Source organism: Culex pipiens, chromosome 2 (assembly GCF_016801865.2).
Source record: "Culex pipiens pallens isolate TS chromosome 2, TS_CPP_V2, whole genome shotgun sequence".
Lineage (NCBI taxonomy): Eukaryota > Metazoa > Arthropoda > Insecta > Diptera > Culicidae > Culex > Culex pipiens.
This window is the reverse complement of record NC_068938.1, coordinates 164,418,928-164,440,007: the sequence shown is the minus strand read 5'-3', so window position 1 is coordinate 164,440,007 and position 21,080 is coordinate 164,418,928. Positions and strand designations below refer to the sequence as shown.

Below are 21,080 nucleotides of genomic sequence, written 5' to 3'. Positions count from 1 at the left end.
AATTTTTTGATATAAAATGCCACATAATCAAATGTATGTGAATACAGAATATATATTTTCTTCATGTTTATTGTTTTATATAAACTCTGTTTTATAAAAAAGTGCAATATGCTTCTTAGATAATCAATTATACTTACATAAATGTGCTTGTATTTATTTCTTTTTGTCAGGAAATTAGAAAACACTAAATGGCGATTTTTTCAATAAAACAAATCATAGATATTGAAAATCTGGCACCACTGTTAAGCGTTATGTATACTTAAGTGATATTTTCAAATAAATTCAATGCCAGCTGTTGTAATTTTTTAATGAGCATGATGTTCAGAAACTCTGTTTTATATTTAAAGAACTTGTCCTATAATTTCGAATTCTGATCTGGCAACACTCTCTTAAAAATTACCACCAAAATATCATTAAATAAATTTTGCAGACTAACTTTCTGCACAGCATTCAAAATGTATTTAATGAATCTTTTCGAAAATTTTAAATTTTTGATGATCTGGCAACACTGTCAGAATACTGGTTCTTAGATAATCAATTATACTTACATAAATGTACTTGTATTTATTTCTTTTTGCTAGGAAATTAGAAAACACTAAATGGCGATTTTTTCAATAAAGCAAACAAATATATTGGAAATCTGGCCCCACTGTCAAGCGTTATGTATACTTAAGTGATATTTTCAAATAAATTCAATGCCAGCTGTTGTAATTTTTAATGAGAATGATGTTCAGAAACTCTGTTTCATTGTAAATAACTTTTCCTATAATTTCGAATTTTAATCTGGCAACACTGTCTTAAAAATTATCACTAAACTATAATTAAATAAAATTTCCAGACTGACTTTCTGCACAGCATTCAAAATGTATTTGATGAATCTTTTCGAAAATTTTAAATTTTTGATTATCTGGCAACACTGTCAGAATTATCTAGACCATTTTTTTTAGAAGAAAAGAGTTTTAAAATTTTTGAAAGCTTTTTAGTTCATCACATAATCCGGAGTTTGACTTTGAAAAACTTTTCCCATTACCCTGCCTCTTCCCAAAAAATACGAAACTGGGCAAAACATCTTCTCGTCCTTGACGTACCTGGTCCGCTCGTTTAAATTCCACTTACCAAACGAGACTGCTTAGTGCCCATTTTAAGCTAACAAGCTTCAAGCGTCAAAGTTCGATGGAAAATCCTCCTTTCTTCTAATCGAAAGTCGTCGAAATTTACGAATTTATTTCGCATTTGGTTTTTTTTTTGGGTAAAAACAGCAGCAAAGAACGTGTTCGGATTAATGAGTAGAATCTATGTCAAAAGTTTTGCCCAGAATAAAACCACTAAAAAAGTAGCGAAACTGTGACAAACATGTCGTTAAAGTTGCAATTTTCCGCCCACTCCTTCCAACCCATAAAAAATGGGATAATCGAACAATTTCTCACTTTTTCGGGCACAACTTTGCCATGATCCGCACAAGATTTTTTTTCGGGGAGAAATTGTGTCCACCCCTTCATCCCGGAAGGGGGAGGGTAATCTAAACGAAATAGCTTTCGCACGGCAAAACTTCCAAATTGTGTTTCGTCGCAGCAAAATGATGACCAAATCGATCAAAGGAAAACTCCTCTCTTCCGGATAAAAAAGACCAAAAGAGTGGCGAGGGGGTTTTGACCAGAAATAACCATTTTTATGGCCACTTTCGAGATTTTTCTTCTCCCCCTCTGAAAAGAAAGTGGAGGAAAACTTCAAGAAATGAGACAAAAGCAGTCTTTTATTGATTCAATTTTACACATTATTGAAGGCAATAAACGCACGTTTATGGCTAAAAGGCGGTGATCCCGCGCACGTTAATGGAGTCTCGAGGCCTAGGAAAATGCTCACTCAAAATGTAAAGATTTAACTTTGGCATGAAAAACGTGCGCAGTTATATTTCTTTATTTTTGTACGCGACGCGGTAAAGAATTGTCCAAATGTCGAACCAGTTTATGATAGTGGTGTTGTGTCACTTTAAGGAAGCTCTCGAGTGGGGGGTTTTATGGCCATTATGACGAATGTCTTAACGACCGATGATGACACGTTATTAGCTTGCTTCTGAGCCAGATAAATCCTTTTATTGGGGGGTGCCAAAACTGTGATTGCCATTTCTATTGCTTATAAAAGCATGTAAGATAACAGGCATAATTCTTATGGGTCATCGAAAAGCCTTGGACAATTGAAACGTTCGCAGGAAAGAAATTGCTGCAAAAAGTGTTTTTTAGTTATTAAGGTGCAAAATTTGTTAAGGAGCTTTATTTACATTTTACACTTTATTCAAATGTTGGTCTTAATTAACAGCCCTGAAAATTTTAAATTTTTATTTTTTTTCAAAACATGTTATCAAACCAATTAGGGGAAATATACCCATTTTAATCACTCTAAGCCGTTCGACCAATTCTAATAACTTTTGCAGTTTTCGGCTATTAAATCAACATTTTTTGGTACATCAACAACTCTCCATAGCTTGCTCACTTTTATTTGAGCTATTTATTAGTTTGGAACAGCCAAAAACACTTAATGAAAAATGTAATTCATGATCAAAGTGCTGATAGGCCGATAATAGAAATAGGCTGAGAAAGGGTTTATTTCCCCTACACAACTTTTATAATTGACACAAATTAATTGAAAGACAGAATTTTAACCAAAAATATACTAGATACTTTCAAAGCAATTAAATCGTCTTTATCGTCACACATTCAAAACAAATCTTGTAACATTTCCTTGCTTAAATAGCCACAAGCCGCAAATTGTTTTGACCTACTTGTCTTTGAAAGCAAATTACACATTGAAAAATAATTTAAAAATCACGTGTTTGTTCATGTCTTTTTAAATTTCATGTGAAAAGTATTGGTGTAATATTACATGATTTTTTGGTCCGCATTTACATGTATTTCATGTAAAACATTTTTTTTTATTGTGTCCCCAAAACACATGCGTTCCATTCTTGCTGGCGTTACGTCTAACGAAGAACAACTTATTGTCCATGACGTTGGTTGTTAGTTCAGTAAACACATTTTCCCCAAAAAAAAGGAAACCAAAAATTGTTGCGTTCAACCGATTATCACATACACGTTCGACTTGGTGCTATTTTAACCGCCGCAAAAGGAAACTCATCGAAACGGAAACATCGCATCGCAGTTGCGTGCGCGGTTGGGGCAGGTGACCTCCCTCCTGGGCTGTCAGCTGATTGACAGCTAGCGAACCAGCTGCACGGAGAAAAAAGAGTTCCCAAAATCGTGAACAAGCGTTCATGAAAATGGGAACCTCGAACAAAGTGTTCAAATTTCATGGTACGTTTTTCAAAATCGTACCATGGGATTTGAACACTTTGTTCGAGGTTCCCATTTTCATGAACGCTTGTTCACGATTTTGGGAACTCTTTTTTCTACGTGTGTGAGCGCGATTTCGCGCATTCCATCGGCGGTGATTTTTTTTTTTCGAGTGAAATAAATTTTGGGACGTGCATTTCTCGTAAATTTTAGACCACACACAGCATTTTATTTGCTGCCAGTTTGCACTTAATGGGTTTTGGTGGCCTCTCTCGGTTGCCATAATTTTCTTTTGATGGGCGCAAAGTGCACACACCCTGCTGAGACTGCAAATATTTCATCGCCAAAAGTTTGCGACTGTGAGTAAATTAGGTGTGACCCAAATGACAAAAGGCTGTCAGCGAGTGATGAAACGGGCTGTAAATCCGTTTCATCGCGACTGCAATTATCTCATCTCGGGTGAGATGAGTTTTTGCGACTTTTGAAGGTTGAGTGGAATTTATTTTAACTGAGATTTCAGGATGAAAATTACGAATCTGTTCTAAGTAAGTTTTTCTCAACAAATTCCATTGTTTAATTCTCATTTTGTTCTCCTAATAATTTCCCTGTTCAAATATCAAACAAATGAAGCTCAACCAATTCCGTGGAGAATTCCTCCACTTCGAAAAAAAAAAAACATAAAAATCTCAAATCAATCTGTCCTATTTTCCCACTGGAGTATAAGCCTCAATTCTCGTGTTTATTCAAGTCTTGTAGTCTGAAGGGTGAAAAGCTGCTGGAAAAGTGCTCGGTACACGACATTGACAAACCGGCAGAAAATATTTGCATATGTTTGATGGTGTTTTTCAGGCTCGCTTGCCCGACTTCTAGGATTTCTTTCTATTTCTCTCTGCTCGTGCCTTTTCATCTTGATTGAAAAATCATCTCTAGATGCTTGGCGTTTTTTTACGGAGCACTGATTAATCTCTGAGGGGAATTTTCTTAAATTTTCCCCGGTATTCAAGCAATGCTTTTAGGTTGCTATATCTGCTTTAAAAGCACATGAACTTTTTAGAATACACAGCAAAAAATCCGATGGTAAAATCGCATGCAAAAGCATGCACATCACCTTCGTCAAAATAAACACTTAATATTACACACTGCATGTACAATATTTGTAAACACAAAAAAAAGTTGCAACCGACGGGATTCAAACCCAGCACCATCGTTAAGGACTGGCGCCTTAGCCCGCTCGGCCATCAGACCGATGAAGACTGGAATGGATAAACGCATATATAGGCTTGACATTTCGGCAAAGTAGGTTTCCCATACTGATGGGCTACATATTTCAGTATGTAATATTACACAGAATTTCATAAAATAATGCAAAATTTATTTTACACCCAGGTCGTTTACACGCAGCTGGATTACTACTTTATTTGCTGTGTAAGTCAGCTACAGGATTTTGGGCCATTTCACCGAAATTCAGTATTTTGAGGCTGATTCATTTAACGAATGGGTCGAATGGCTGATGGGTCTCGTGGCGCAGGGGTAGCGGCTTCGGCTGCCGATCCCGATGATGCTATGAGACGCGGGTTCGATTCCCGCCTTATCCACTGAGCTTCTATCGGATGGTGAAGTAAAACGTCGGTCCCGGTTTCTCCTGTCTCGTCAGAGGCGCTGGAGCAGAAATCCCACGTTAGAGGAAGGCCATGCCCCGGGGGGCGTAGTGCCAATAGTTTCGTTTTTTTCATTTAACGAAACGTTTATTTGATAATGGAAAATGATAGAATAGATCTACCAATTTTGTTCCAGATATTTTAGTCTTTTTTCTTTAGTTTCGGTGAAACGACTTATTCGGTGAAATGGCCCATTCTTTTTAACAGTGATAATTTCATTCCTCAAATGTTCTCGAATTTTCATTGCAAATACTGTATGAACATTCAACGAAATAAATCATTGATAACTACTGTTTCGGTCAATTGACCGTTTTGTATAGACATTTCATCGAACAATCCATTTCATCATAATCTCTGCAAATATAGTTTAAAAACTTAAAAAAAACTCAAACCAAAGAATCTCTTAAATGTTATTTTAATACTGGATTATGAGCCAATTCACCGAAATTAAATATTTTGGAGAAGATTTTCTTTAGTTTCGGTGAAATGGCTTATTCGGTGAAACGACTCATTCTACGCCAGAGTGGAAATTTCATTCCTACAAATGGTCTCGAATTTCTTCCGCCAATACTGTATGGACATTCAACGAATTAAAACACTGATAATTGCCATTTCGGCCAATTGGCCGTTTTGATCGGACGATTCATCGAACAATATAGTAAAAAACTAACAAAAAAACTCATACCTAACTAATCTCTCAAAGATTATTGTAATACAGGATTTTGGGCCATTTCACCGAAAATCAATATTTTGATTATTAATAGACCAGTAGATTTTCTTGACTTTCGGTGAAATGACTTATTCGATGAAACGACCCGTTCAACGCTAGCGTGGAAATTTCATTCCTCAAAATACTTTCGAATTTCCTGCGCAAATATTGTTTGGAGATTCAATGAAATATATCCCTGATAATTGCCATTTCGGTCAAATGGCCGTTGTTTTGAATAAACGTTTCATCGAAAAAACCATTTCGTCACAATATCTTCAAATGTAGTCTAGAAACTAATAAAAATTACACAAATCTAACGAATTACTCAATGGTAATTTCGTGGGAAGAGTTATTTAACCGAGAGGTCATTTTATCGAATAGGTCTTTTTGCCGAACTATTTTTAAGTGTTATAAAAAAAGGGTTTTTTTATGTAACTGATGGAACAGCAATTTCGTCGAATGAGTGAAGGAGAGCTGATTATTATTTGAGCACATGATTTTTTCAGAAGAAGTGAGCTACAGGATTGTGGGCCATTTCACCGAAATTAAGTATTTTAAGGCTGATTCATTTGATGAAACGTCTATTTGATAAAACGATCCATATACTGAATATATAATTTTTTTCCAGATATTTTAGTATATTGTCTTTATTTTCGGTGAAATGACTTATTCGGTGTAACGACCCATTCTTCGCTAGAGTGAAAATTTCATTCCTCAAAATACTTTCGAGTTTCCTTCGCAAATATTGTATGGAAATTCAACGAAATAAATCACTGATAATTGCCATTTCGGTCAAATGGCCGTTGTTTTGAATGGACATTTCATCGAAAAAAACATTTTCGTCACAATATCTTTAAATGTAGTCGAGAAATTAATAAAAAATACACATATCTAACGAATTACTTTATGGTTATTTTGTGGAAATGGTTTATTAACCGAGTGGCCATTTTATTGAATAGGTCATTTTGCCGAACTATTTTCAGGAGTTTTAGAAAAATGGGTAGAAAAGAAAAATTAATGCAACGGCACTTTCGTCGAGTCGTTCCACAGAAACTTCAGAAAGGAAAGCCCTCAATAAAATAAGTATTTCGTCGAAAGCCATTCAATTGGTCGTTTCACCGAATATTACGTAGGTTTGAACCTAAAGCAAGCGTGGTTCACATCCGTTAATTTTCTCTCTCAGAACAATATTCTGACGAATAAGCGAAGCGGTGTTATTTTTTAATCAACTTTTCACCGTTTCGCTCAAAGAATTTCCTTTTCGCTCGCAGCTTTTCGCCGAGGTTAAACCGGGTCCGCAGGCAAGCAGAAATTAATTTGTTCGTGTTTTAAATGGCTTCACAGAATTCATCCAGCACAATCAGCATTGCCGAGCAAATCTTGGTGTGTTCTTCAAACTCTCCCAGTTTGAGCGCAAGGTTGAAATTTGAATATCGTCAGCGTTTTTTTTTTTTTAATTTCTGTTTAAACCGGGAAAATCCGCTTCCGGAAGGTTCAAATGTGAGTGACTTCACTAGGAAAAGCTAGATGATATTCCGGTTCACGTGGCAGAACTTGAACTAATTTATTCCGTTTCTTTTGGAACAAAGCGCTGATGTAGAGCTGATATAGTACTGGGAGCGAAAATTTTCAGTGGATTGATGGCGCACGGTTTGTATATTAAAATGTGCATTTTTTAGTTGCGAAAAAGGACGAGATGGAGCGGCTTAGGGTTTCATTAATGTGCAGCTCAGGTTGATTGAGTGCATTACGTATTCAGGAGTTCTTTTTTTTGCTTTCAGGAATTTGAATTCTTGAAGGAACAATCGGGCAAAAAAATCATATATTTTTGACAGCAGTCAAAAGTGCCACAAAAATGTTTAAAGAAATCAAAAACTCTAAATTGTATGCTCAAATCTTGTCAATCTTTGCTACGCTTCAAGTCGATTCTTTTCCCTCTAATTCTGCTCAACCATTTAAGGGCGTTCGGTATCAGGTGTCGGTGTACTTCCGGCGCCGCCGGAAATAAGCCCCAATCCGTGCAGCTGTGTATTTTGAACGTTCCCCTTCTCTCCACCAACATTTGACACAGAGTTAAATTTTATTTCCGCCCGGATCTCGGGTGTCAATTTTCACCCTCAACAATCCGATTTGATAGCGAGCTTCCATCGTACTGTTGTTATCAAGATGGCACTGTTTCGGGGGGTTCACACGTGATGTACTCCCTACCCTTAAGCCGGGTGAGGCAAGACGAGGGTGGTTGGAATGTCTTTCAAGCGAAATTGATTCCTTGTTTTCGGCAGAGCGCCGGCTCTTTATCGAAAAATCAAAGTCCCTAGTAGACGAATGATGTTTTGAGGAAAAGGGAAAGAAACAGCAAACTTCCTCTGTGATTAAATTGGCCGGCTAGCCGCGCGCGTTGGTTCGAAATCAATTTTCTATCCCCCCCCTCCCTAACTAACCCCAACTCACCCTTGAAGTTTGCAAAGCAGTGCAGAGACTGCACCAGAAAAAGCCGTCCGGGCTATTTTTAAAACGCTCTTTTTCGACCCAAACAACTGTGCTTTCTCATGGCATCGGAATTTGGTCGATCGAGTGACGGCGGCGGCGGCGGCGGCCAGAAACAGAGCGCAGATTTGCTGTGATTTCGCTTGTACTAAAGTTCTAAATACTTGTCATTCTTGGTCGGTGGTGGATGAAATCGCATCTGGCGTAATGAAAGAGGATCCGTTTCGGTCATTTCGCAGATTAAAAGTTGAAAGCGGTTTGGTGGACTTGAATCCATCAACGTCTGACAATTTCAAACAATTTTGTAGAATAATATTCTAGAATAACGCAATTTCTTTTTCAAGATTTTAAATTTTTATATTTTTCATTGGGATGGAACATTTTGCTTCATTAGTTCTTTCCAAACAAGGCTCCATACAAATTTGCAGGCTGGTCATACAAATAAGGAAGGAATTTTTGATCAATTTGGTATCTTCGGCAATGTTGTAGGTTAGGACTAAAATCAGGAAAAAATAGTTACTCGGATTTTTTTTAAACTGAATATTACCACCACATTATAACCACTAAAAGTTGAATTACCAAAATGAGTATTTTTTGCTTTTTTAAGTTATTAGGGTACCAGAAAAAGCATTATTGGCGTTTGAGGATTTGCAGCGCGCCTGTGTTTCAAATGTAGGTGGCGCCAAAATGAGGTTACTTGCCAAAAATCGTATTCCTTTCTGCTGGATTGAAGAACAAAATCGCTTATTTCTCATGATTCCTTGCATCGATCTTAATGAAACTGGTTGCAAAAGACGAGATTTTTTTTTTGTTTAAAAATGCATCATTTTTTGGGCGCGCAAAAATGTGTGACATTTTTCTTTAAAAAACATGTTTTGGAACACGATAAAATTAGTTTCTGCATATATATCAATGAAATAAACAGTTACTTAGTTGATAAATGTTGTGTTAACGTATATTCAACATATTTTATTGATTTTTGACAGGCTTTCTTGCCAAATAGTCCAAATTATTATCTTTTTTTCTAAATTTACAGTTTTCTCATAGAAAACTCAAACAAATATTGGTAAGTTATACACCAAATTGTTGGAAATATTTTTTCTCATGTGAATCCGACATAAGTTTTGTAAAAATGTTGATTATGAAGGAAAAAATACATTTTTTTGCAAAAAATAATAGGTTTACGCAATTTGTTTATAATCAAATGTTTTCATACAAAACCTCAAAAATATTTTTAAATTCAAAATCAAATTTGCAGGCGAAAATAAATAGGAGAACAGCATCTAATTCCAGCGTGCCTCTAATGTTGCCATATCTGCACTTTGACAATTTTCTATCAAAAGTTAACCAAAATTAGTTGTTTGAGTAGTGAAAATCGGAAAATTAGATGGAGTTAGGAGCGAGTGCTTAACCTGCCAAACATACGTAAATTTCCCCTATTCTTTGATAAAATAGTGCACTTTCTTTTTTAAATAAAGGAATTTGAAGGTGATTTGTTATAAACAAAAAAATACCTTCCCCAGCAAAAGGAAATTTCCTACATTTTCAATTTACTGACATAATAATCTTTTGTGAAATCTAGAGTTTTTTTAATAGGTTCTGTAAACAAAGAGAGACAATAACTTATAGGACCTTTTCAAGTAAAAAAAAAACTCTAGAAATGTTCTTTTCGATATAATTTCGAAATTTTAGAACCAAAAGTAAGCTTCTGAAAAGAAAAATACACTGGTTGTTGACATTTGGGCAATTCTCTACGAAATCGGCCGATTTCGACCATTTTTATTTTTTGTATTTTTTTTTATTTGGCTCAAACTTATGACCAGAGAAGCTATTTTGTGTCATTTGTATTTTTTAATCATGCTGAAACTTTTTTGGTGCCATTTTGCATCATTAGTTTGTCCATATCATTTTCCAGTCAAGTTTTACAGCTGTCCATACAAAAAATGATGTATGGAAATTATAAAATCTGTATCTCTTGAAGGAATTTTTTGATCGATTTGGTGTCTTCGGCAAAGTTGTAGGTATGGATAAGGACTACACTAAAAAAATTATTCACGGTAAAAAAATTGGTGATTTTTAATTTTACTTTTTGTCACCAATACCTGATTTACAAAAAAACACTATTTTTTTTTACATGTTTTAGGGGACATAAAATGCCAACTTTTTAGAAATTTCCAGGTTGTGCAAACAATCTTTGACCGAGTTATGATTTTTTGAACCAAGAATGATTTTTTTCAAAAAATCGAAATACTGGTCGAAAATTTTTTTCAACTTCATTTTTCGATGTTAAATCAAATTTTCAAACATAAAGTACTTTAGAGAACTATTGATAAAGTGCATCGTTTTCAAGTTATTGCCATTTTGAAGTAACTTTTTTGAAAATAGTCGTAGTTTTTCATTTTTTTTTAAATTTATGCACATTTTTGCCCATTTTTGAAATAAATATTGTTGAAAAGCTGAGAAAATTTCCTTTTTTTTGCTTTATTGAACTTACTTGAACTCACCCAAACAACCCACCATTTTCTATTGTCGATATCTCAGCAACAATGTTAGTCTAGACTTACATTTCAAAAGGGCGTAATATTGAATGTTTGGCCCTTTTGAACTGTTAGTTTTGATTTGAATATTCAAAAAATATTGTTTTCGAAAGGATCGGAAAATTTCACGAATGTTTCATATTTTAACATTGTATAGTGGACCATTAATTGCTGAGATATCGACGTTAGAAAATGGTGGGTTGTTTGGGTGAGACTGAGAAAACATCAATTATCCTGTTTTTAAACCTTTGCATGGCAATATCTCAGCAACTAAAGGTCGTATCAACAAAGTTCTAAACAGCAAAATATAGAGAATTTTCTCAGCTTTTTAAAAAAATTAATATTTTGAAAAAAAATCAGAAATAGAAAAAAAATTCAGAAAAAATATAAATATTTTGTAAATATCAGTATTGATACAGAAATTCATAAGGCGTCGTCCATAAAGTATGTCACGCTCTAGGGGGGGAGGGGGGGGGGGGTCTGAGAAAGTGTGACATTGCGTGTTATAAGTATAGGGAAAGCGTGACAAAGGGGGGGAGGGGGGGGGTAAATTTTGGCTGATTTTAGCGTGACGTACTTTATGGATGAAGCCTAACTCGTTCAAAGATGTTTTGCACAACCCGATGAAGGGCCTCGTGGCCCGGTGGTTGGCGGCTTCGGCTGCTGATCCCTAAGTTGCTATGAGGACACCTGTCAAATTTATTTGGAAAATTTTATGGACAAAATAATGATGCAAAATGGCTTCTTTGGGCATACCGAAAGCACCTTAAAAGTTTCAGCTGGATTAAAAAATACAAGAAATAAAATTAAAAATAAAAAGATCGATTTCGTAAAGAACTGCTCTTTACTCTTTAAATCTCAATTATATTTTTAAGAAACAACATCTTCAAAGGAGCCGAACGAAATAATTGCGAAAAATATGCGGTTTCAGCATAAAATTTACAAAATAGTTGCCTTCTGCTAGATCGATAAACCCCCTTTCCGAGTGATCTACCAAGCACTAATCAGTAGACCAATCTGTCCTCGTGAACACTTTTCCGCCACCTTTTAAATTGAATCTGTGTCTTTTCACTAACCACACCCTATCACCTCCGATAGCCCGAATTCCGAAAGTGTCAACCACTTGTTGTCGTCGTCCCCGGTCTACTCCTCATTGAACGAAACCGCTTCTACCCTCAAAAACCAGTCACGGCGACGACGACGACTCGACACCACGCCACGGAACCCACTAGCCCCGGGGTCAATCTAAAATAAGTTGAGAGTGGTTAGTGCCGGCGTGTTCGATGACGGGCGCTGTTCTTTTTGGTCGATTTCAGTACCCCAAAATAATCATCGAGAGAAGACAATCGTCGAGACTTGACGAGGAGTGGGGAACCGAGGGGTTGGGGAGACGATTCTAAATTGGCCAAATAAAAATAAATGAATTTTTCGACACAAGCCATCGCAATCGAATTGATATGCAAATGATGCGAAGCCCCGTGTCTCTTCCGGAGGAACTGGAGCTTCCTCCGAGCTTGGAGCTGTCTGCGTTTTCTCTGATTGGGCAGGCTTGTTGTGTTGAAAGCAAAACTCGGATTCCGAAGCGTCCCCGTGGGAACCGTTTCAGATTGAAGGCACTGAGAAAAATCAGTTTCTAAATTTGAATTCACGCCGTGAACATTTATTCACGAATTCATGAGTACAATTTTCTAATTATTGATTATTGCTGCACGATGATCAGTTCAGTCATGATTGTATCTTATACAACGTATTCTTGACAGTTCATGAGCACTGTTATTCATGATGCCATGAATAAATGTTCATGTCAACTGAATTAAATCAATGTTGATAACATAACTATTCAATTGTGGCTAGAAGTCACGGAATTCGTAACTTCAAGAATAAAAAAAAACTCACAACTTCCACCAATAATTTCTTTCCGTGCATCGACTGCCCTTACCAGTCCTCGTGGTGACGTGGTGACGACAACGAAACACAAAATTCAATTTCGAGATGAGTATACGCTTTCGACTGGTGTGCGAGGAGTCGAAAAAGGAGTGCAAAATGTCGTTACGTGGTCGGATACTGGGCAGAAAGAGAGTCCCTCTGGCACCAATTCTGGAACAATTGCCCCCCCCAATAGGAATGGGCACAATAAAGGGGGGGAGTGGGCGTGAGGGAGACACTTTATATTGAACCGTTTTTGTTTGTCAGAGGGGGCGTCCAATTCCTGGGTGATCGGGATTCGGAACGGAGCGGATAAGTGATTTAGAAGATCCCTAAATTGGTAATCAATTTGGTTCGGCACAAATTGGGTACATGTGTGAATTTTTGATTGAGAAGTTGGGGAACAATAAATAAAAAGAAACCTTAAAAATCCAATGAATAATTTATAAATTCACAAAGGTTAAAAAAAAATTAATTCTTACGTTATTGTTTAAAAGAAACTATTAAGTTTTTAATTTTTTTTGGATTTGCCAATCCGATTTACCTACTTGGTCCGTATTTTCGACTAGAATTCGTAACATTTTCAGTCAAAATAAGTATGCAGTAATGTTGGCCTTCCAAGACTGTATCAGAAACAAAAATATTTCTAGAACAATATGTTTGCTCAAAATGACTCAAGGGAAAAATGAAAATTGAAAATTAAATTATAAGTTCATTAAAAATTAAAAATTGAAAAATTACTATATTTTTCGTTTTCTTAAAAAACTACAAATTTTGAAAAAAAATGCAGTCAAAAATAATTGCCAGTGTTGCCAGAAACAGATTTTCTAACAAACTAATCAAAAAATCAAAAATAGATGCAATTTTTCTCTTTTTATAGTATTTTTTCAAATGATCCTATAGATAGATAGATATTGACAGGTTTCAAAAAATTATAATAAAAAAAATCAAATAGTGCATGTCAAATCTTGCCAAGAACAGACAAACAAATTTTGAGATACTTCAAGACTCGGTTTAAAATAACTTGCAGTGTTGCCAACATTATTTTCAATTGAAAAAAAGATGGGGCATTTTTGTTCTTTTGTTACTGCGACAAATAACGCAAAATTTCAGAAACTTGTTGACACGATTCATTTTTTTGACAGTGTTGCCATAAAAACTTTTTATATTATTATTAAATCAAACTACAATATTATTTCATATTTTTTAGAGAAAAAATACTAGCATATTTTTGACATTTTTTTTTTTCATTTAAAAACCAAAGAAGCGTTCATTTATTACGTTACGTAATTGGGTTGAGAAGGATGGTAGGAAGGAAGGTGATGACTTGGTTTCGCTTCATATAAATTAATATTAATTTGAATGGGAAGTGAGGGGAAGTGTCTGAGAACTTAACATTTTGCGTAACGTAATAAAGAACGCTCCTGAATAGAAAACAGAGATTTTTTTTTTGCAATTTTATCAATGATAGGAAAGAATATTTTACAGCGATGCAAAAATTTTGAACCATAATTGTAACCTGAATAAAAAAGCTTTTTTTAATGCATTTTTTTCACATTACATACCGTCATAAGGTCTAGGAAGTGAAATTAAGTGCTGAAATTTGTTAATTATAATTGGAATATTTAGCAAAAAATTACTGTAAGCTTATCAACAAAACATGTAAATTGCTTTAACAAAACAAAGTGACGTATGCACCAACTTTCGATTAACGCTCTCTTTTTTTTTTTTAGATTGTGGTGTTATTTCGTCTGAAAATTCAATCAACGCTGTTGATGATGTACCTATTTTTTGTGCAATATATCTAGAGTTTTATTTGAAAAAGTCCTATGAACACGAGGAATTCATTAGCCTGAAGGACCATTCAAAAAAAATCTAGTTATGTATGTCTTGAAAATTATATGTGTTGTCGGCTCCGTAAAAATCTTAAAAAAAATGCTTTTTTCTCTCGAAACAACATTCTTATCCTGGCTTCACCAACAACAATGGCGTGCAAATAAATTAGCTCCCCCTTGAAAATTGCGCCCATCTTTATCATGTAGGCTTGTGCTTGTGATGCTTTGCTATTGTCCTCAAAATGGATGCTTTCGCTAATAAATTACGCACTCTTCATTGAATTTATCGTCTGCTGTGTATCGCCCTTTTGTTTTATGGCTTTCCTCTGAAATCTATGTCAGAGTTTTTTTTTTTCGTATTGTTTTTCCGGCTTTACTTCTGAAATAATGTCACAGCTCGCTATCCCTTTGCTCAGGCAAAAGGGGGGGACATGCTCAATTGCTCATAAACATCCTTCAAGCTTGATCCTTTCATATTGGAAAACATCCCCTAAGCGCAATTCGGCGTCCGTGTGTGTGGGTATTTGTGTGCGCGCATGTGTACACTAAGTAGAGAGAGCCAGCTTCTTTTCCGCGCACTACCCTCGAGGAAAATCGAGCAAAACAAGTTGATATATTTGAGATGCGATCTGGGGATACACAAAAAAAAACAAAAGAAAGGAAAATTCATGTCCGCAGCATCAACAACCAAAAAAAAAGTCAATCAAAACGTCAGCTTCCAAGACGGATTGCCGCTTCTCTCATCGCGCAACCAAAAAAAAAAGCAGAAAGTCAAACACAATAAATGAATACTGGGAACACTTTCCATCACGAGTCAACGACGACGACGACGACAACAACAAACAGAAATTGACAGTTTAGAACAGCCATCCGTCAATCAAGATGAGGTCAGAAGAGAGTCAAAAGTCGCGCGAAAGTTCCAGCGAGAACAATCACAACCACTACAGAAACAACAGTTACTACAACTCAACCACTACGACACGTGCCCTCTCTCTCTGTCTCTCTCACTCACACCCCGATGAGTGGAATCATCCTTGAACATTGCTGGCGAGCGCAGCGCTTATTGGTGTTCCCCTCATTTCAACTGTCGAATACTAACTGATACACACACAAACACAACTTCTACTACAAGAAAAAAGTAAACAAAAAACGAACAAAAGAATTGCCTAAATCCATGCATTCAGTATGTGTTTGTGTTTGTCTGTGTGCAGGAACTGTCAAATTTCGATGGAAACGAGCCAACGTGGTGGTGCAAAAGTAGGGGCTCGTCCATCGAGGGAGCAACACTCTTCCCACTGACAGCTGTCAGAATTTGGTAAACAAAGGCCCCCCCGTTAAGCGGTGCGCGCCAGTGCTGCCATCGTCATCTCAACGCGTGGGAACCACTCTACACACACTTGCATCATTGTTTAGTTTATTTGAGTTTTGCGTTGTGCTCTGTGTGTGTGCGTGAAGGAGCAGCCCTAGATAGCGTAACGTGGGGTAAGTCGATTGTTGTTTTATTTTATTTCTCGATTTTGCCAAGTCCGTGCAGAGAAACTGTTTGAAAAGTTGATCCGAGTTATTGTTTTGTTGATACGTTGAGCTACCTTTTTATTCGCCATTTTGCCAATTTTAAGTAAGCATTTTTGACACTGCCAATACCAAGCCAACAGAACAAAACAGTTTTTTAGCATATTTTAGCTTTGTGGTGAGTTTGTCTTCGATTCACCACAACACAGTTGCGTTTGACAACTTGACATACGCATACCTACAGAAAAATATTATGAATTCTCACCACTACACACACATCGAACAAACTATAATGATGAATGGGATGACTTTAAAATTATGTTTGAAGGTCAATACACACTGTGCATAAAATTTAATCCACAAACAAACATTACAAATTGTTTCACCAACATTTGTAAATACAAACAACAAACGAATGACAAATGCCCTTAAATATAAACAGTTTTAAACAAAACCCTTAAAATTTTGTATGAAAATGGATACGATAAGATTTGCCCCTTTGTTTTTGTTTTGTCAACTAAGCAGTTAGTATACTCACCACCTCACTTTGTACGTTTTTGGCTACTCACCACTGTTAGTTAGTTCAGCAGTTTTAAGTTTGTTTTACAACTTTAAACAAATATTAGTGCTAGCTTGTCCACTGCCAACATAAGATTTGTCACCACAAACTGTCTTCCAGAGCTACTCCCCAGAAAAAAAATGTACTTGCCTGCTTTTTTGTAACTTTTCGAAAAACATAAAATTCACTCACTCACTCAAGAAAATGTACCGAGATCGCGCCTCACACTTTTTCCGCCCAAAACAAAAACAAAAAAAAAAGTTTTACTAATTGATGTCTCTTTTTCTTTCCGCTTTTCTTCTCTCGTTTTGCTCGCGTTTTTTGCTCTTCTTCGAAACTTCAAAAAACCAAAAAACCAAATGAAACCCAATCAAAACAAACGAAAAAAATGTGCCCCAACTACCACACACGCGCGCGCACTCACCACGCCAAATTGTGCCTACCCCTCCCCACCTGACCTCCCCCCCTCGATGATGAATGATGATGTTCGCAAAATGTGACTGTGGTGGTGGTTTTTTGGTGGTGTTGGTGGTGAAGAAGCCGCCGGCAAGGACGCCTGCAATGGACGCGCCCCGCTGCTGCACGATCCAACAATCTACGGGGGACGGCCCACTCCTTACAGTGAGTATTTCTTTCTTGACTCTTGATTTTTGTTTTTTGGTTTTGTTTTTTGTTTTTTTCTTCTGTTTGTTTTCCACTAGTTGCTCTCTCTCTCTCTCCAAATTGGTACTAATTGGTTTTTTTTAAAGTGCTTTTTGAAACTGGGGTTAAATGTTTAATCAAAATTTGCGTGCAAAATTTAGTTTAGGAAATCTGACTGTAAGGAGTATCCGATCAATATTGATTCAGTTTGTAGAAAAATCGATTTGTTTTCGATAATGTGGAGTAATTTGTCTTTTCAAGTGCCGTCCATAAACTGCGAATCTATTACGAGAGGTGAGAAATTTTCGAAGACCATGATCGATTTTATCGTTTCTAGCTCATGAAGGATGGTATGCCAAAATAAAGTGGGCTATCTGATAAAGTCATTTATGGATAACCCCTCACAAAATGTATTTTTTCAATGGAAGGTGGGTGGAATATTTTTTAGGGTAACTCTTTTTGCTTTTGCTGGCCTGCCCTGTTCACGCTTAAAGAAAAAAAAAATGCAAACCACGTAATTTAAGGACGATCCCTAAAGACTACCTTATTGAATGCGTTTAAAATAAAGTTTTGTTTATGAATAATATCTTTACGTTATGGAATGACATATTCTTAAAATCTATTCTGTTGCCATTTGCCTATTTAGAGTTTTGAAAAGAATTCATTCAATCATTACGTAACGTTCTAGACCTTTGCATAAATTACAGACTTTTTTCAGTACAGTCCATTCTCGATCATCCGAAACGTGTCATGATGGGCGATACTGTTAATTTACGGTGCTGATAATTTGAAGGTTACGAAATCGATTCCTGCGATTTAAACTTTTTTTTTTGATAAGAATATTTTTTTGTTTTGCTTTGAGGACATGTTTTTTTATTTTTATTTTTTAGCTTCTTGATTTTCATGTTTTGCATTACAATAGATTAGCGGTGGGCAAAACATCTCTGTTTTAGGAGCCGCTCATTTTCGTTCGCACATTAAAAAGAGCCGCTCTTTTGAACGGCTCTTTCGCTCTTTTTCAAAATTTTGATGAAAATTTTAATTTTTTTTAAGAATTGTGTGATTGATTGTGAATTTGCTTCACGTTGGACTCTCATTGATTATTTGATAAAAAAAAGTTAAAACTGAAAACGAGAAGATGCCCTTGAAATCCATAGGTTTTAGTGGTTTCTATGTCAATATTTCAACTCGAACCTAAACATTCAAGTAATTGAATGGCATCCAAACTTAAATCTAGGATGCTGGAAAACTTTCTATTAATTTTAAAATTGCGTGTATTTCTGCAAGAATTGAACTAATGCTGGTGTTTCATTTAGAGAAAATATTCTGAGAATTCTTTTCTACATTCTGATTAAATCGATAAAGTGTAGGTATACACGTTTAATCGCACAAAAGGATTTTTTTCAATATATTTAAATTATTCAGTAGATTTTTGGTAATATTTTACAAATTATGCAATTTGAAATGCTCAAACTTGTATTCCGGTAATACTTTAATGTACAATTAGTTGTACAATGAAAAGTGTATTTTGGTTTAGAAAATCGTTTACTTTTGGGATTAATTTTAATAAGCATTTAAATATTTGGAATTTCATTTTCAATGATCAAAAACAAATTTAATACTAATTTTTTTTAGAAATTCAATAAATTATATTTATAATAAAAATTATGTTACCTTGAAACGGTTCTTTCAAAAACCCGAGTTTAAAAAAGAGCCGCGGTTCATTTTTTGTGAGTCACGATTCGTTCGCTCTTTTCATTCACCCAAAATTCAGAGTCGAGATAATCGTTCTCTCAAAATTTATTGAGGGCTCAGTGCCAAAATCGATAGAATAATGGTACCAACTCACACCATCATTACAAATGAGTTCATTCGTTAGTTGAATCAATAAATCTCCAACAAGTGTCATACATCGACTTCTGACTTCTCCTTGGTCACCAAGCTGTGGTGGCCGAGGCAGCTAAGTCATTTGATTAGTTTGTCAAAGGTCTCTGGTTCGATTCCCGTTGTCGACACTTTTGGTTTTTTGTTTGACGGATGAACTTTTTTTTGCAAATGAACCTCGAGAGAATAGTTCTATCGCCCATCTCGAGCTGTGTTCTCTGCGCCCGTGAATGGTACCACTATTCTCTCGACTCGAGACCATCATTCTCTCGGACTAGCGCTGCCAGTTTTGGGAGTTGAACCGGCTCTTTGAGCGGCTCGCTCTTTTTTTGCCCACCTCTACAATAGATACAATATGTTCACTTTTTTCATTTGTATTTTTTTCAGTGTATTTATTGAGTTCTCTGACATCGTTTTTGTCCCTTGTTTTCTAATATTTTATTTTATATTAATGATTCCTTAAAGCTGGTCATTATGACAGATTGGACTCTCCCTGTCAGAAAACTAGCAAATGCTCCAACTTGCCAAAATTTAAGCTGCTGTTACAAACCTGTACTCAAAAGCACGCACACACAATCAGTTGAAACCCAGGTGAAACCAAGAAGTTAGGGCGGGGGCAGTCAACCGTGCAAATGATGATATTTTGGGACAGCACCAGCCCAACTATGCCAAACATGTTCATTCAGAATTCTGAAGCAGAGAGGGGACGGGGGTGACAACGCACCAAAAAGGTGATCCTGAATGGCTGTGAGTGGCTGTGTGTAAGGGTGGAATTCGCAATCAACTCGTTTGTGTGTGTCTGTGTGTGTGTGTTTTTGTAGATGTGTGGTATTTCCAAGAAGGATGAAAGCAACTTAAATTGCTATTTTCGCTTGAGAAGTGATGTGTGAGTGTGGTTTAGTGTGTTTTTGTTGGTTCCGTGCTGGCGAGAGTAATTTAAGACAGAACTTTGTTAGGCAAAATGTTCGGCTTGATTGTTGGTTCTCAGCCTTCCGAATTCATTTTGTTTGTGTAATGATTCGTGATCGAACCCCACATCACCCGTCAATGCCCGGTTTTGCGTTCAACCGGCAATTCTGAACAGGCTCGTCTTAATCGCAGCCAAAACTTTCAAATCACATGCAAATCCACCCCTTTTCACTCCGTTACGAGAGGCACATTAGAAGCTTCAGTGTACCCAGCTTTTCCCCCTAAAAGTTATGAATATTCATCACTGGCACGACACACCCATTCCCCCCAGAAGAAGATTATCCTTTTTCCAGCCGGAAGTTGCCGGAACGACGCTTTAAATGAAAATTACAGCCTGTCGAAAGTTAAACGCTTCTGATAGCAGTCCTAAGCCGGGATGTCCCATTATGCATACATAACTAGCTCGGTTACCGACTGGTGGTGGTCGCCTTATAGTTTTTGATCTTTCTTTCGAGAAAACTTTCCAATTGATACTCGGTGAAGCGCAGATAAGCTGGAGAGCTAACATCATACGTCAGACTGCATATGGGGCCGGAAGTTGGATCCACTGGAGTGTGGCAAATTCCAGGGTATGCTGCCTGGAGGAACTGATTAACTGACAAGCTATGAAGTTTCAATCGGCAAAGTAAATCTTGACTTTGCAGTGTTGAATTGCTGGTCAAGAATTCAGTCCTTTTATGGTGGGTCAATGTGCCACCCGAGCAACAATGTCATAGCAAAGGTTCAATTTTGAAAATCTTGGACCCTTTGTTTGGCATTGTAGCTTGGGTGGCACATCGTCGAATATTTTTCGTCGCGGCTTTCAAGTTTTTCAAGAAATTGAGCCACTAACTTCATCCCTCTCAACCCTTGCATGGTTCAACTCTCCGGAAATCTCCGGAAGTTTAAACAGCAGCTTTTTTCCTCCATCAGAAATCTCTGCCCCCCGGGGGAACAGCTCAATCCGTGTGTGAGTGTGTGCGCTGCTTCCTGGAGCTGAAAGCCATACACTAATTAGATTAGCTGCGGTCAGAGTGCATCCGAGCGGGATATTGGGGGAAGGCTCTCTGCTTCAAACTAGCGCGCTAATGGCGAT

The 21,080-nt window shown here is 36.6% G+C and overlaps 1 protein-coding gene across 24 annotated transcripts in view; it reads left to right on the top strand.

Annotated features, from left to right (window-relative positions):
• Nucleotides 1–21,080, top strand: part of LOC120418446 (heterogeneous nuclear ribonucleoprotein L) — a 354,926-nt gene that overhangs the window by 244,444 nt on the left and 89,402 nt on the right. For 10 of the 24 annotated variants that reach the window (XM_039580857.2, XM_039580859.2, XM_039580858.2 and 7 more), the window contains one exon: nucleotides 17,048–17,131. The exons of 4 other annotated variants lie outside the window; for them this stretch is intronic. In XM_039580857.2, the coding sequence (XP_039436791.1) occupies nucleotides 17,048–17,131 (84 nt within the window). Of the gene's footprint in view, nucleotides 1–15,772; nucleotides 15,922–17,047; nucleotides 17,132–21,080 lie in introns of those variants that run through there. 10 more of the 24 variants (XM_039580866.2, XM_039580864.2, XM_039580863.2 and 7 more) reach the window with 4 other exon arrangements.